The sequence below is a fragment of the Atractosteus spatula genome, chromosome 2, assembly GCF_055471065.1.
Source record: "Atractosteus spatula isolate fAtrSpa1 chromosome 2, fAtrSpa1.hap1, whole genome shotgun sequence".
Taxonomy (NCBI): domain Eukaryota; kingdom Metazoa; phylum Chordata; class Actinopteri; order Semionotiformes; family Lepisosteidae; genus Atractosteus; species Atractosteus spatula.
The window spans coordinates 40336684-40352606 of record NC_142707.1 but is presented as its reverse complement, the minus strand read 5'-3'; the positions used below and the strand labels follow the sequence as shown (position 1 = coordinate 40352606).

Genomic DNA, 15923 nt, shown 5'->3' with positions numbered 1-15923 from the left:
TAACAAGCTTTAGAAATTATGTTCTGAAAAAGATAATTTAAAATAAATGATGTTTTTTTGAAAATAACATAACGCTAACATTTTTTTTCTTGTCAAAATACTACTAAAAACGGTGGACCGCGAAGTCTTTTGTGCCCTTCCGGACACCGTAGGTGGATGCACGTAGGATCATGTCCTCCACTGTAGACATGGCTTGCAAAAACACTTCAGAGAACGAAGAGGAGAACATTCTCTACGATTTACTTATAAATAGCGAGTGGCCACCGGAGACCGATACTCAGGTCAGTGAGAACTGAAGGACGGATATTAAGCTTTTAGGCTTTGCTTCCTTATAAATAATATGCAATTATAAAAGCGTACAGACACAGTGACAGGTGAGCCACGTAGCACTAATGTATTGCAGAATGACGGGAGACTACTCTTAACTAAAACATGCAACAATAATTGCTACAAGCTTAACTGTTGTGCGTGTGCACCTGCGTTACTTGTTTTTTAAAAACTTTTTTTTTGTTTTGCAGAATCTCAAAAAATAACAATTTGCATTTCATGCATCAATCTACCTGTAATTTTGTATTGAGTAAAGCATGTCATACCGTATGAAAGCAAAATAGGTATACAGTATATAGTATACATTTACTGTTCAAATACATTGTTCCCTGGGAAAGATTCGTGAGTATATAGCTCATACTCCTTATTGTTAGCACTATGTCATGAAACTCTACTAGAAGCACTTTGATAAAGTCCAGCTATCTCTGAGCACATCTCTGAACAATTACAGTGAACTCAGAACAGTGTCATGCAGTACTGTACCATGTATTGCATGTAAAGTGTGGAAATACATTATTAATACAAGTAGTTTTCATGTTGAGCTGTGGTATTTAGACTACTTGTAGAGCTGTTTAAAGAGACCACATAACTTTGTAAGCATCTTGTATATTTACAGTTTGATTAGGTAATGTGTCATGAAAATTAGTAGGTCTTGTATAGACAGGAGTCCACCATCTTGACTACATGAAGTCTCCTTAAAAAGTGACAAAATGAACTACAACTGCTTACATGGAATTATATATTAAGTCAGGGGAAGCTCAGTGTTGCCATCTGAGGTATTGTTTCTAATCATCAAAGTCAAAAGTATTTTACTTTCCTCAGTATCTGTATTACCTGAAATGTTTAGTTCAGAAGTGGTCTTTATTATCTGCTTATAAACTGTAGCAGTGTAGTTTCTTCTTCTTGTCTGGCTGTCGAGTTTTAAGAAGTTTCTTGTGTTGGATGTGTTAACCTTTTCCGAACTAACAAAACCTCAAAACATCATTGTAGTTTGTTTTGTGCATGATCTTTTATAATCCTATGATTTGCAGCTTGCGCTCTGCTGTAGCCCAACTCTGATGTCAGGCCTTGAATGGACTATGTTCTTTTGAGCAAAGTTATCACCAAGCAGGGCATACCTTCATAGCTGTGTTTGTGCTGGGCTGAAGCAGTTTATTTTTTAAACAAAACATCCCTGGTTTAGATTTAGACACATTTTATTGTTACGTTCACACCTGAAGAAGGCTCCACAGCCGAAACGTGTTTTCTTTCTTCTTTTTTTCAGCATGGAATAAACGTATTACTTGTTCCTTTTTATTTTATTTTACTGTTGGCTATGGCTCTGTACTGTAATTGTGATGACAATCAAGTAGATTGTTGCAATCTACTGTTTGAAATGCTGAATGTTGATATGGTACTTGTATTAGTTATTTTGTAAATAAAAAATTAAATACACTTTGAAAGTTTTCTATGCACTATATATTTTATTTAATCGGGATATTACTTTACTTATTCCTTTGCAAATTAAAACAACACACACACTGTATTGATTTCTGTATGTCCTGATGTGTATGCATATGTTTATTTATAAGGAACAAGTAATAGGTTTATTCCATGCTGAAAACAGAAGAAGGGAAACAAGGTTTCGTCTGTGAAACCTTCTTCGGGTGTGAGAAAAAGAGGAAAGTAGACAGCTAATAAGGCATGGGAGAACAAAAGCCGGGAGTGTGGAAGAGGCAGGAGAGAAGCTGAGTGGGCACTCCACAGCTGAAACGTTTCCTTTCTTCTCTTTTCAGCAGGGATTAAACCTATTATTGGTCCCTTTGCAGCCTACGCATGCTGACACAGCTACCCACCTGAACTACTTATGTTTATTAATATTTTCTTTTTTGCCTTTTTTATAGCTGCGAGGGAACAGAGAGCAGAGTTCATCTCTGATTACAAAGGCAGTAACAGGTATGGAAACACCTCATATATCTTACGATCTTTTAAGGACTTATGTCTCTGTTTGCTTTTATTTAGTGTCACATTCAGTAAAATTATTAACATTTTTTTAAAATGCACAGTAGCATTTCCTTCCTAAGGAACTACATTTTAATTATTCTAACTCATATTACTTCAAAATTATTCAAATGAAGTGGTGTTCTTTGGAGCTCCTACTGTTCCTTTTTGTCTCCACACTGTATCCTTTCCCTAACTTTAGTAAGGATTTTTCCTGTTCTTATTTGTCTGTAAAACTACCGACACTTACCACTTACCACTTATGGTGCACTTACCACTGCCTAACTTAAAACTTAAGCTCAAAAACTATATAGTTTGTGTAAAGGCCAATCCTTTTGTCATTATAAAATATTAAAGTATGTAGTATGCTTGTCTAATTTTGCTTTATTATGTACAGATGTAGCCATTCAAAATGCGCGGTAAAACCTTGTACCGCGGGAAAATATCTACAGCCTACTCCAGTACGTGATTGGCTCTCCAAAATGATGGACAGGTGGCACTTGTGCATTGGTTGTTACTAAAACTATTGCTTCTCTTTTCTGTTCATGTTTAAATCTGCTTAATATGGAATATTAATATGGAATTTTACAACTAAAGTTTGGTAGCTGAGCATAACATTAAGAGGAGCATTATGTCTCTGAAGGTCATAAACGATAGTTTAAATAAAAAATACACAACAGTATTCCACTTTCTTCATAAACATTTTAAGCATCAAAGTCTTTCACTCGGTCACTTACTGCGGTTATTTTTGGAAAGGATTTTACATGCTCCTGACTATATTAAGTTTATATACTTTATAAAAAGTAAACTCTATGGTCACCACACTGTGAGTAATGCTGCCCACAAAAACCCCTTCCCCAAAAACGTCACGGGGGCAACGTCACGTAGATGATTCAGAACTGGATACAATTTTATCTTGCCTAGTGAAAGCAAAAAAACAGATATTTGTCAACATATTTACTACAATTATCCATCTCAGTAATCTCACTGTGCGCCCTGTTAACACTCCCAGTTAAATAAAAAAAAAACTTGTTTTCAGGTGTGAAATATCTGCTGTAATTGTTAAAGTGTTCTGAAAGAGCTTGGGAGGGATTGCTTGGTGCCCGCCAGCGCATTATCATCTTGCACCAGGGGAAAGTGAAAATGCTGGTAGTGCTGGCGGTCATTTATTTCACTCTCCATCTGCCCAACCCAACACCACTCCCCACCCCACCCTGGACAGAAAAAGGTGATTAAAAACTCATTTAAAAGGATGCGGGGTGTTAAAACAAACTCTGCTTAACAGAGCCGCTTGTAAGAGCAAGGTTACTTTCTGTTCAATTAAAGCTACAGTACAGATTTTAAATTCTTCAACCAAAATTAGCGGTTTGTCAACATCATCAAAATTTGCAAAATCATCACAATTTGCAAGCAGTGCACGACTTCTGAAAAGGTACCTTTTGTCTTTCCTGCAAATTCAACAAAGGCTTATTTTTTATAATTCTGAAACTTGTTAATAGTATTGTAGCGAATACGGTTCATGCTGGAAAATCAAAATACCGCCAACTCCTCCCACCGGATTTCACCTCCCGCCGTTCCAAAGCCGTATGGTTTCAAAGTATGTGTGAAATATTTAATTCCTAATCTCGAATTAATCACAAAATCACAAAACCATCACTTATAATAATTCATCCAGATACACAATCTCAACAACAAGCTATAATGGAGTATTTTTTTGTATTCGACTATGTAAGAAACAAACCAAAAGTAATTCTCAGATCGGGCTTTGAACTGCCTGGGTGCAGTGTGCTACATCACAATCAACTGCCCAAGACCACTATAAGGACAATAAAAGTAAAAAAAATGTTTCCTAAAAATCCACTTGTGATATTTTAGCTTCTTAGTTACACGATTCTATATTAATATTACTATTAAGTGGTATTAAATCAGTACAACTTGTATTTTTTTACAATAACAGCAAGTGGTGTTCTTACTACATTTTCTTAGAAAAGGATAAAACGTTATAACTTTTTATGAAGTACAGCATATAAGCTTTATAATGTTAGAACAAACACGTTAAAACCACAACCCACTGTAAGCTACCAAGTATAAGAATATGATGCATAAAATATTTATGCATAATTAAAATATTTATGAAGAAGGTGGAAGGTTGTGTACTTTTGTACAACTGAGCAATCTTGCTTTTATAAAATATACCTACTTTTTAATCAGTTTAATGTTTAACATACTGTAATACCAAGTTTTACAATTGTTTATTGTTTTACAATAATACAATTATTAGATAGATAAGATAGATAAGACTTTATTAATCCCGTAGGGAAATTGATGTGTTACAGCAGTCCAGCCCGAGACAAGCAAAAAGAGACATCAGAATAGTTTTAAAACAAAAGACAACAAAATAAATAAAAATAAATAAATAAATAAAAATAAATACATAGGTGTGTGCAAAATGTGATGATCATAGTCACTGTAAAAACAATAAAATATGTACAAAATGTGCATAGGTTTATACAGACTGATTGTCCAAAAAGTACAATGGAGCAAACATGCTGTCCATAGAAGAGCAAATGAAGGGCTAACAGTCCTAGCCTAGGGCAGCGTTATACACCCTGACAGCCGCCGGGAGGAAAGACCTGCGGAAACGTTCCCTTGAACACCATAGCTGGAGTAGTCTGTTGCTAAAAGTGCTCCGCTGCCCAGTAACAGTCCCATGAAGCGGATGAGAGGTGTTGTTCATGATGGCTGTGAGCTTGGTCAGCATTCTTCTCTCAGCCACCACCTCCATGGGATCAAGGCTCATCCCCAACACAGAGCCAGCCTTCTTGATGAGTTTATTGAGCCTATTTGCATCTCTTGTCATGATGCTGCTGCCCAAGCACACAACAGCGTAGAAGATGGCCGCTGCCACCACTGATTCATAAAAAATGTGTAGCAGTGTTCCACACACACCAAAGGACCTGAGCCTCCTAAGAAAATAGAGTTGTCTCTGACTTTTCTTGTACAGGGCGTCAGTGTTACCAGACCACTCCAGCTTATCATCCAGGTGTACCCCTAAGTACTTGTAGGAATGTACGCCCTCTATGTCCTCACCCTGGATGGAAACAGGGTTCAGCGGAGACTTATTCCTTCGAAAGTCCAAGATTATTTCTTTGGTCTTGCTGGTGTTAAGCTGGAGATGGTTAAGATGACACCACTCCACAAAGTTGGTAATCAAGCTCCTATATTCCTCCTACCTCCCCTCTCTAATACACCCCACAATTGCAGAGTCATCCGAAAACTTCTGCAGATGACATGTCTCAGAGTTGTACCTGAAGTCAGAGGTGTAAAAGGTGAACAGGAATGGAGCAAGGACAGTCCCCTGTGGAGCCCCAGTACTGCTAACAACCTGTTCGGACACACAGCTCTGTAGCCATACATACTGTGGCCTGCAGGTCAGATAGTCTATAATCCAGGACACCAGAGGAGTGTCCACCTGCGCCGCCCTTAGCTTATCTCTCAGTAAAGGTGGATGGATGGTGTTAAAGGCACTGGAGAAGTCAAAGAACGTAACTCTCACAATGCTCCCCGTCTTCTCCAGGTGAGTGTTAGCTCTGTGTAGCAGATAGATGACTGCATCCTCCACTCCCAAGTGTGACCAGTAGGCGAACTGCAGGGGGTCCAGTGCTGTACTCACCAGGGTTCTGAGGTGGTCCAGTACAAGCCTTTCCAGAGTTTTCATTAGGTGTGATGTCAGTGCCACTGGTCTGTAGTCATTCAAGACTTTAGGGTGCCCCTTTTTGGGTACTGGCACCAGGCAAGATGTCTTCCAGAGCATCGGAACCTTTTCTAATTTCAGGCTGAGGTTGAATATGTACTGCAGCACTGAACCCAGTTGGTCCGCGCAGATCTTTAGCACCCTGGAGCTGACACCGTCAGGACCCGCTGCCTTCCCTGCATGGAGTCTCCTTAACTCCCTTCTGACCTGGTCAGCTGTGATGGATAGGCCGTGGAGGGCAGGGGAAGATGGAGTAGGAGTAGGAGGGATCTCATGATGGGGTGACTGAGGTGAAGGCCTGTGAGGTTAATGGACAGTGGACCCTGTATCGAATCTGTTAAAGAAAAGATTCAACTCATTGGCCCTCTCTGGGCCTCCCTCACTCTGTTGGCCGCCGGACAACTTGTATCCGGAGATCTTCCTCATGCCATTCCACACTTCTCTCACATTGCTCTCTATCAGCCTGTCCTCCATTTTCCTACCATAAACAGTTTACAACGTACATTCTGTAATTGGAAAAAGAATGTTCCTCAGCAGTGACTGGGATTCGAAACCCCACTCATTTTGAATGGCTGGATCTGTACATACAATGATGCTGACTGATAGAGGAAGTAGAGGACTATTATAATCACGTGAAGTACATTTATATATGAAGTATCATCAAAGTTTCAGATTTTAACCTTTATTCTTGCATTTTATTGTAGGTCCATTTAAATTTATTTTGAGTTACCTTTGGTACAGGTAAGTTTTGTATTTGATTTTTCGTGTTCTGTATTTGGTGTAATGACAATTTTTTGTTTGGCAAGAAAAAGGTACCTATTTTAATACCTTCACTTTGGTGTTCTGTAGAACTGTCACCAGAATCCGATAGGGAAAAATAATGAATCTTATTCTTCACAAAGACTTTTCTAATTAAATTGTGTTCAGGCTGGTTATAACAACACTCCATTTAACTCAATATTTTAAACTCGACTAATTGTGCCTTTTAATTAACGTATCGCCCATGGCATGTGATGCCTTTTTTCAGCAGTTAAAAGTGGTAATTATTTATCCTTATGTTGACCTTTTTTCAGATATGGTTTTCTAACATATAAATGCTTTATCTTCTAATATATAGTCCTTCAAGTTGTTCTCTGCCTCCCGGACTTGTTCGTCTTGTCAGTAAAGAAATTAACTGGCAGCTGGTTCTTGCAAGGTAATCTTAATTAACTTTGTAGTACAATGCACACATTAAGGCTTATTAATCAGGGTTACACATTTAAAAATGTGTTTGTGAGAATAATGATCTTTTATAGGGCAGCTACAAGAGAACGTTTTTATATATTTTTATGCTTTTAAATGAAATTTCATATTATTTGATAAGTCCTGATAAAGTGTTGGTTTGTAATTTGTAAACACAGAATATGTTCTATATGTCTCATAGAATGTCTAAAAGTAAATCAATCTACTCTCTTTCATAGCAATGGAAAACTGCTGGCTGTTGTACAAGATCAGTGTGTGGAAATCAGGTAACTGGTTATTTTTTACAGTTCAGTTTTATACTTATCAACTACAGCACCAATAATCTCTAGTGGAAAGGGCGTAATTATTTAGTCCATTTTTCGTACATATTAAATATCTTATTTCATGCAAACTAAGTTATTGTTTAAACCCTAGAAATAGAAACAGTAGATGTTTTTCTTTCTTTTTACATTATGTATCTTGTTAATGGCTATGGATTTCATTTTCTCAGATGACATTTTATCAGAAAAGCTTATTTATTTGGTGTTTTTCTTTCTGCTTTTTGTGTTCAGAAAATAAATGGGGAAAAAAGCTAATACTTAGTGATTCTCAACACCAGCAACTTAAAGCTATTTAAATATTTTGCATAACGCTTTGCAGTGTAACTCTCCATATAGCATACCAATCTTAATTTTAACCAGCCAGTTCTACTCCTTTATTTTTAATAGCCTGACGTTTCTGGTTTACATCAGCTAACTATCACTATAAAAACATTAATAAAAAGACATTAAACACAACATTGGCAGCAAAAAAATGAAAAAAAGTCTTTGTTTGAATATTGTTTAAGACATTTAAATCAGTTTCTCTCAATGTGTTCATTAAATTTAAAAACAATGTCTTGAAAGATCATATAGGAGGAATTACAGCTGCTAAAACCCATTTCAGCTATTATTAATTTCTTATCAACTTTTTTTTTGTGTTGCTGCTCTTGGATAGAACAGTAACTCTGCATACTTATTAATTGCCAATGTTTTCAACAGTCTGAACATTGTCATTAATAAAAAACAATTATCACGTTCGATGGATTGAAATACTTTTGGAGGGTATAATTTGTTTCTCATTTCATTTTGCAGTATTGTTGATAAACACTTCTTGAAACATTCATAAATGTATTAAAAGCCAGTGAAATATAGCCTGCCTTGTATGAGCTTCATACGTCTTCAAAGTTTTTAAACCAGAAATGAATAAAAAATATTATATAGTGCTAAAGTGTCACATCACTTGAAGTGTTAAAGAAAAATTATCCAGCACATGAATGTACTATAACCAAATTACTGTACTGTATGTTGCTTTAGCTAGTGCCACATCATGACTTACAACAGCAAACTTAAATCACTTGGCCAGGTGATGATTTCTATGCCTAATTGAAAGGCCTTTGATTGAAATTGTATTCTGAAATGTTGAAGAGTTAAGGGTACATTTAATACTCTCACCCCACAGTTTATCCATTTAAAACTACTACCCTTCTTGTGTCAGCCTCAGAGTGCTATCAGTAGATTCACCGGCAGGAATTTTAGGACTCAGTTAATATCTTTTGTGTCGGTAATACTGAATAATATTAAACAATCACAAGGTAAATACCCTTTAAAAAATCACTCTCACTGTTACTCACTAGTTATATTTTTCCCATTGAGTAAACTGTTGCTCGTAAATATTCTTGACATCATAAAGAGTTGCATTAATTTAGTAATCCCCCCCCCATCTTTACAGTTGATAATTTTTCAATAAAGTACAAAATTTCAATTTACAACAAAAAATTCTGAATGACTTAGTTAAGAAAAAGGTGTCAGATGAAGGGTACCTTTGTTTGCTACTATGTGACTTAATATTTTTGGCATACATATTTCTCTTGATATATTTAATATTTAAGGTCAGTTGTCTTGAAAGACTCCATCTAAAATATTTTAACCAAGGCCTTAAGTAAGGCATATAAAATGTAGGGACATGATAACATGGGGCATTGCCTTAGAGCTAAGGTCTTGTACCAAGAGAGTGATTTTGAACAAATCTCTTATTTATAGTCCTGTGGCCTGGCGGTGTAGTGTAATTTCTGCTTCCATACGTTCTGGAGTTAGAAAGTCTGCAGTCCTAAATATTATCACACGTAATAATCCTATTACAAGTATGAGTAGTACTATTAACCTCCTAGCTTGGGTTCTTTGTGTCCCATATATTACCCTCGTAACCTGTGACCACCGCATTAATAATATTAGTAAACGCAGAATATTGGAAAATTTTGCCTCTTGTTATTTGAGTTCTGATTTTGTGCTTGGGTGAAATTTGCTTTTTTGCTATTAATTTGCACATGCTACATTTGAGTGTAATGGCATATCTTCAACATGGAGTGTTTTCTCCAAAGTTCAGCAGTGCTTATATTTCCTGCGAAGACTAACAGAGTTTGGGGTTGACAGGAAGTAATGTTGCTCTTTTACCGTGCTGTAATCGAGAGCATTATCAGATATGGTATTTTAGTGTGATTTGGTAATCTATCAGTTCATTTTAAATCACAAATTACCCGCCTCATCCAGACAGCTTTTAAGGTCATGGGAGTGAAATAGCACCCCTCCCTGTAGACAATCTTTAAAAAATCCATAATCAAACAGGCAGGAAAAATTATATCAGATCCTTTCCACATCCTCAACTTTGAATATCAATTTCTTCCTTCTGGCAAACGTTTTAGGGTTCCCAAATGTAAGTCAAGCAGATACAAACATTCCTTTGTTCCACTATCCATTAAAGCTGTCAACGCAAATGTCAAGGATAAACACAATTCTGACTCTTACAACCCACTTGAGTGCAATATGTTTTGTGTTATAAATGTTACATGTTGTTATGTGTTATACTGTACATGTGCAATATAATGATGTGCAATGTTTTTCTTATTTTTTGTAATAGTATAATGTACAATGTTTTTTTCTCTTTTTTTGCGTTGTATTTAAATGTATATTTTTAATTCATATATGACAATATGTTGCCACTAATGGCTATATCTCTGCATTTAATTTACAATTAATTTCAAATCATCCAGACAAACATAAAATAAGCATTAAATGAAATATAATTGAATAAATACTTTGGTTGAGAGTTGTCTTATTTAATGTAATGGTCTTTTAATTGCTGTTGTCACCTTGGTAGAATGAAATGCCGATTTACTTATTTCACAGTATTCCTTGTTTCATTTTAAGAAGTAATAACAAAAACAGTACCATGTTAAAGTATTACGTTGGTTTCTAAATAATAGTATAAAGAGAAACAAAGCATATTAAACCCAACAAGAGGTGTACTGAGTGGTAAAAATGTAGATTTCTAATGTAAAAAATCTGCGTATAGACAGAAAATCTACTGGTTTAGATGGTATTGACTGCATTATTTGTTGCCAAAAATTTGTGACCATTGCTCTTTTCTGCTCATCTAATACTTTATCTTGTTAAACATTTAGATCTGCAAGAGATGATTTTGGTTCAGTCATTGGAAAATGTCAAGGTAATGTTTCAATTAAATTATTATTTTAATGTTGCCTTTTTGCGTTGGAACTTAATATAAAGGTTCTTTTTTCCAGATGAGAAAATGGACTACCTGTTCCACTGTAAATTAATTAGTCTGACAATTTATTTGCGGAGAATGTCTAAAAAATATCATGAGAAATTACTGGCTTTAGATTAGGGAATGAGGTTAAAATTGCTATTTCTAATTAATTTAATGTTGTCATTGAATATTTCTTGAAAAACGTCCTTTCCTTCTTTAGAGCAAGATTACTGGTTAATTTATTTAGAAATAACGAGTTCTCAGATGTCGAAAAGTTATGCATACATCAGAGGAAAATAAATTGCTTCGCTGATGCTGTGTAAACCTGCAGTGTGAATCTTGTTCCTGCAGCGCAAAAATGTGCTGGTTGAGTTAATGCAGCACTGAGATGGCATTCCATGCAAAGTTTCCTGGTTGTCTCTGTTGACAGATAATTAATTAGAAACCAGCTGCAAAATGATTGGAAGTTAATCAGAGCCCATGCAGGATGCAGAACTCCGTTATAGTAATTAATGAAGTACTGTGCTTAAAGTTAAGCATGCGGCCAAATGAATTGCCACAGTGATTTGATAAGACACAATAATAGCGATTTATTTTTTCACTTCTTTCATTCCAGATTACCTCCGAACATATTTTCCATATTTGTATGTTTTTGGTATCCTAACATTTTGAGTCTTGTTTAATGGTTTATTTGTTTTATAAATTTTAGAACATGTAGAATTTTAAACCCTGCACCCTGTAGTGATTATGAAGCCATCCATCCCATTATTTTCTTTCAGTGGGTATGTGTTCTGTTTTATAGAGTATAGAGTTGGATTTAAAAAGGTCAGTGTTTATGGGAATGATAGAATGAGGATGGAATGAATCATGGGATGGAAAACTCATCATTCAGCATGCTTTTCCCCTGAAACCAAAACTACAAAGGTCCACTTATCTTATGTTTAGTAGTAAAAAAGTATTATGTAGGATTAATACTGTACGTGTGAGGTTGATATGGTGGTACCAGGGGTTAGCATTGCTGCCTTGCAGCTCTAGGGCTCTGGGTTGAATTCTGGACCTGTGGTGCTATCTGCATTAAGATGTATGTTCTCCCCATGTTTGTACTGGTTTCCTATGGGGGTTCCAGTTTCATCCCACTATCCAAAAACATTCTGATAGGTTAATTGGCTTTTGGGAAAATTGGCACTAGGTTTTAGTGTGTGTGTCTGCTCTGTGATGGACTGATGACCTGTCTGGTGTGTATCCTGCCTTGCACCCGTTGAAAGCATATCACCTTTTCCTTTTTTGTTTTCCCATTAATTCATTCACCTGATTGGATGCATACTGTAGCACATCTGTGAATGTGGAATTCCTATTGTATCACTCATTGTTAACTTGGACCTTTCTGATTTGTTAAGGGCTGTATGACTGATGTGGTTTATCTTCATCCCTTTTGTACCGTGTTAATGTTTAGCTTTGATACTTAGATACAGTATGGTACTGAAGTAAAATTAATGAGAGGCAAATTACAGGATGAAAGTCAACTGCAGAGGTCACTTTAATTTCATTACTCCAGCTTGTCATAATGAAAAATGAGAAAAAAGAAACCGAGAGATTAATGAAAGTTTGAAATTCAAAATGCACTCCAGTATTTCATATTTATCTAAGAATACTGTACTTTGTCATTGATTTTGATGAATTTGCTACAGCTGAATTTAAAAGAGTAATAATGTTAGCCAGATCATTATCCAAGTTAGTGGCTTTTTTATTTGACTCAAACTGTCATTCATTTCTAGTGCAAATCATTAAAAGAGAATTATCATAAATCAATTCACTTGTTTGAGATATATAGTCTTGGAATTCTACATGTCTTGAATATATAGTCTCAGTCGCATTTCATGTTTCACTTTTATTCTTTTCTGGATGCAGCCCTGCAGCCCAAGTTGTATGTTGTCATGGGAACTGCAGAATTTGACAATACATTTTACTTTTATTTGTTTGGGAAAAAATCCTTTTATATTATTTTGTGCTTTCCTCAAAATAGGTTTGCTGTGATTTTCGAAACTTTTTCTGTTTATGCACTTTGCACATCTTGATTATTTTCCCAGTTTTACCACAGAGTGAATTAATGATAGCTATGATTATATTAAGTAAAAGAAATCAATTTTTTACTTTACAAGAGAAGATTTCCAGTTTGAGTTGAAACATTTTTTGCTAAAACAACTGAAGGGGGCACTACTGTTTTATACAATTGTGATGGTTGAAAAAAAATACTATGCAAATCCCAAGAAAACGTTTGTCCATGGGCTGAATTTTGAAAACAAGACATTGATACATTATGACAAAATAAAGACAACATAAAAATCACTTCTTTCAAATTTTAATTGGGCACCAGTTAAGATTTTCAGGTGGCAATTTGTTTGAAATATTAAACATTTTTTGTTTGATTGTTCCCACAGTATCTAAAGATCCCAATCCTCAGTGGAGGAGAGTTGCCTGGAGTCATGACTGCACTCTTCTTGCATATGCTGAAAGCACAGGGACAGTGAGGGTGTTTGACCTGATGGGGAGCGAACTTTTCATTATTCCTCCGGTAATCATTTTATGGATTAAAACAGATTATATACTGTAGGAATAGTCTGGGTACCTATTTTGTATCAGGATTAATGCATGAAAAAGAGACTGAAAACATCAGCCTGAAGCAGATGAAACTGTACAGAGGCTTCTCATTAAAATTTATAACCACTGAATACTGGCAGTCTGAGGCAGTTGGTCTTTTTATTTGTGCCTCTGTTAATATTCCTGTCAGTACAAGAATTTCTTCTAACAAATCAGAGTTTCTGTGATACTGGTATTTCTGTATACTAATTTAGTTTGCTAACTAGTGTTTGCTCTCATTTTTCTGTGGATTTCTTTATAGTGGTTTATAATGGTTTATATAGGTTCTTTATACTGTAAATGTTCGGTAAGCAACATTAGCTCATAATAGATAATGAATCGATAGTATATTAACTGTTATAAGATTAGTAACAAATATGTGTAAGTGTAGATGAACAACAGAAAGTTTGTGTAAAGGGAGAAACCACTAAAAGAGGTGACTCAAATTTACCAGATTACACCTGAATGATAATTGGAACTATGTCTTAAAATGCAATATAGCAGCATTTGAAATCTGTAGACAAGGCATAGGGCATCAGCCTTATGTTGGATACAAAACAGTTGATATTCCTGTAGAAAATCTCACATAGAAATATGGTGAAGGGTATGTTATTTTATAGGGGTAATTTGCATCTGTGGTTCCTGGGGGCTTTGAATTCTAGGTTGGATGGACTCATTATCAAATATATACTAGGAAATACAAGGAGACACAAGGAAAAATAATCTGTGTGCAATTCTACTAAGATTATAGTAGCAAATCTAGCTACTTAGCATATGCTGCTTATCTTACAGTACATTATCAAAATGTATAAATTGTTGTTAGTTTTTTTTCAACCGGGATATGAGTATATACTGTATATATAGCACTGTATATTAATACGTTTAAATATTAATAACTTACATTACAAAAAATTATGAACAGTTAATATAATATTTACATTTTCATATTTACTATTATAAAAAAGTTCCTGATATTCTCATGGACTTACACTACTAGAACCTAACCTGAAGTATTCCATGAAGATGATCTGAGATGAAATTACTTTTTTTGATTGCATTTTAAGGAAATATTCCACTTTGGTTGTGTAAGTTCTAAAGTTGCATTCACATACAAAACCTGCTCTTTTGCCTCTGTTGAAGGGTTCTTTCTCCAAATCCTACCTTTTAATACCAAACTGAATGCAAGGATCACTCTGGTAAGAGACTGCCCTGGTAAATGATTTAAAAACAATCCACAAAAGGAGAAACAGAAAAGTCTATACAAAAACAAATTTCATTCTAAATGTACATTTCTCTAGCAGCCTTTCTAGGGTTTTCTGTCTATACTCCTGTGAATCCCTTCCTCACTCTTTTCTTGTGAGAGAAATTTTGTTGCGCTCCCTCACCCATGCATGGAATACAGTATATTTAGAGGATGCCTTCAGAAATCACAGGGAGTCGTCATCCCTGAGTTTCCTTAGAACATTAATCCACCTCATAAAACCTCAGTCAATGCACAACATCATGTAACTTAAATTTGCTTACCCTTCAGCATGTTGATTTTTTTTTCCCACAGGCTACCAGTTCTTCAGGTGACTTGAGCTATGCTGTGGCAGGCCTAATTTTTTTGGAGTGCACAGCCAGCGCCCAGTGGTCAGCAGAGCTACTTGTTGTTAATTATCGAGGACATCTTAAGAGTTATCTTGTCAGGTAAATGAAAAGAAAAACAAAGCACAAACACTTAAAGAAAGATTTCTGCAATAAATCTGTTAATATAGAAGCTTTTGTGTCAGAAAAAGAAGTAGTGGCATGAATGTCATGACTAGTTGAATAGGAATTCTAAATTTAGCATATATTTTGAATGAAATGGATTAGGGCTGGCATAGTGACATGGCACTGCTGGATTCAGTTACAGACCGAGGAGCCTTTTATGTGAAATTAAAGTGTTCTCTTTGTTGGAGCTTGGATTTTTACTTCGTGTTTTGGTTTCTTATGACAATCAAAAGGCTTATTTTCACATTTAATTAACAAAACTTGTCCCTCATGTGAGAGTGAGCTCATATGCATCTGTGTGCCTTTTAGACTGGCGTCTCATCCAGGGTGTATCCTGTCAGGCGTCCGTTGTTTACAGCATTTGGCTTACTGTGACCTTGTTTTGGATGAAGTTATTTGAGGTGGATGTATAGATTATTCAGTGCTAAGCTGAATTATTTTGCCTATTTGGTTTTACTGCAGTCATTATTAGTTATGCTGTGAATGATTGTAAATTCTGTTAATATTTACATATTGTTTTGTTTTTGTTTGTTTATGGAGCTGATGGCCAGCAGTTAGTCTAGAGGGCTGCTGTCCAATGAAGGTTCTTAAGATTCTGAATTGAAATGTAAAAGGGCTATATTGGTGCAGTTAAGCAAATTATCTACTTGATATTTGGAGGTATTTT

The 15923-nt window shown here is 35.6% G+C and overlaps 1 protein-coding gene across 1 annotated transcript in view; it reads left to right on the top strand.

Annotated features, from left to right (window-relative positions):
* The first annotated feature begins 136 nt into the window (after nucleotides 1-136).
* nbas (NBAS subunit of NRZ tethering complex) overlaps nucleotides 137-15923 on the top strand; it is a 274777-nt gene continuing 258990 nt past the window's right edge. The window contains exons 1-8 of the mRNA XM_088938542.1: nucleotides 137-281; nucleotides 2211-2262; nucleotides 6766-6802; nucleotides 7179-7256; nucleotides 7522-7569; nucleotides 10782-10825; nucleotides 13306-13439; nucleotides 15060-15193. Coding sequence (XP_088794668.1) covers nucleotides 171-281; nucleotides 2211-2262; nucleotides 6766-6802; nucleotides 7179-7256; nucleotides 7522-7569; nucleotides 10782-10825; nucleotides 13306-13439; nucleotides 15060-15193 — 638 coding nt within the window. The 5' untranslated portion in view covers nucleotides 137-170. The remainder of the gene's footprint in view (nucleotides 282-2210; nucleotides 2263-6765; nucleotides 6803-7178; nucleotides 7257-7521; nucleotides 7570-10781; nucleotides 10826-13305; nucleotides 13440-15059; nucleotides 15194-15923) is intronic.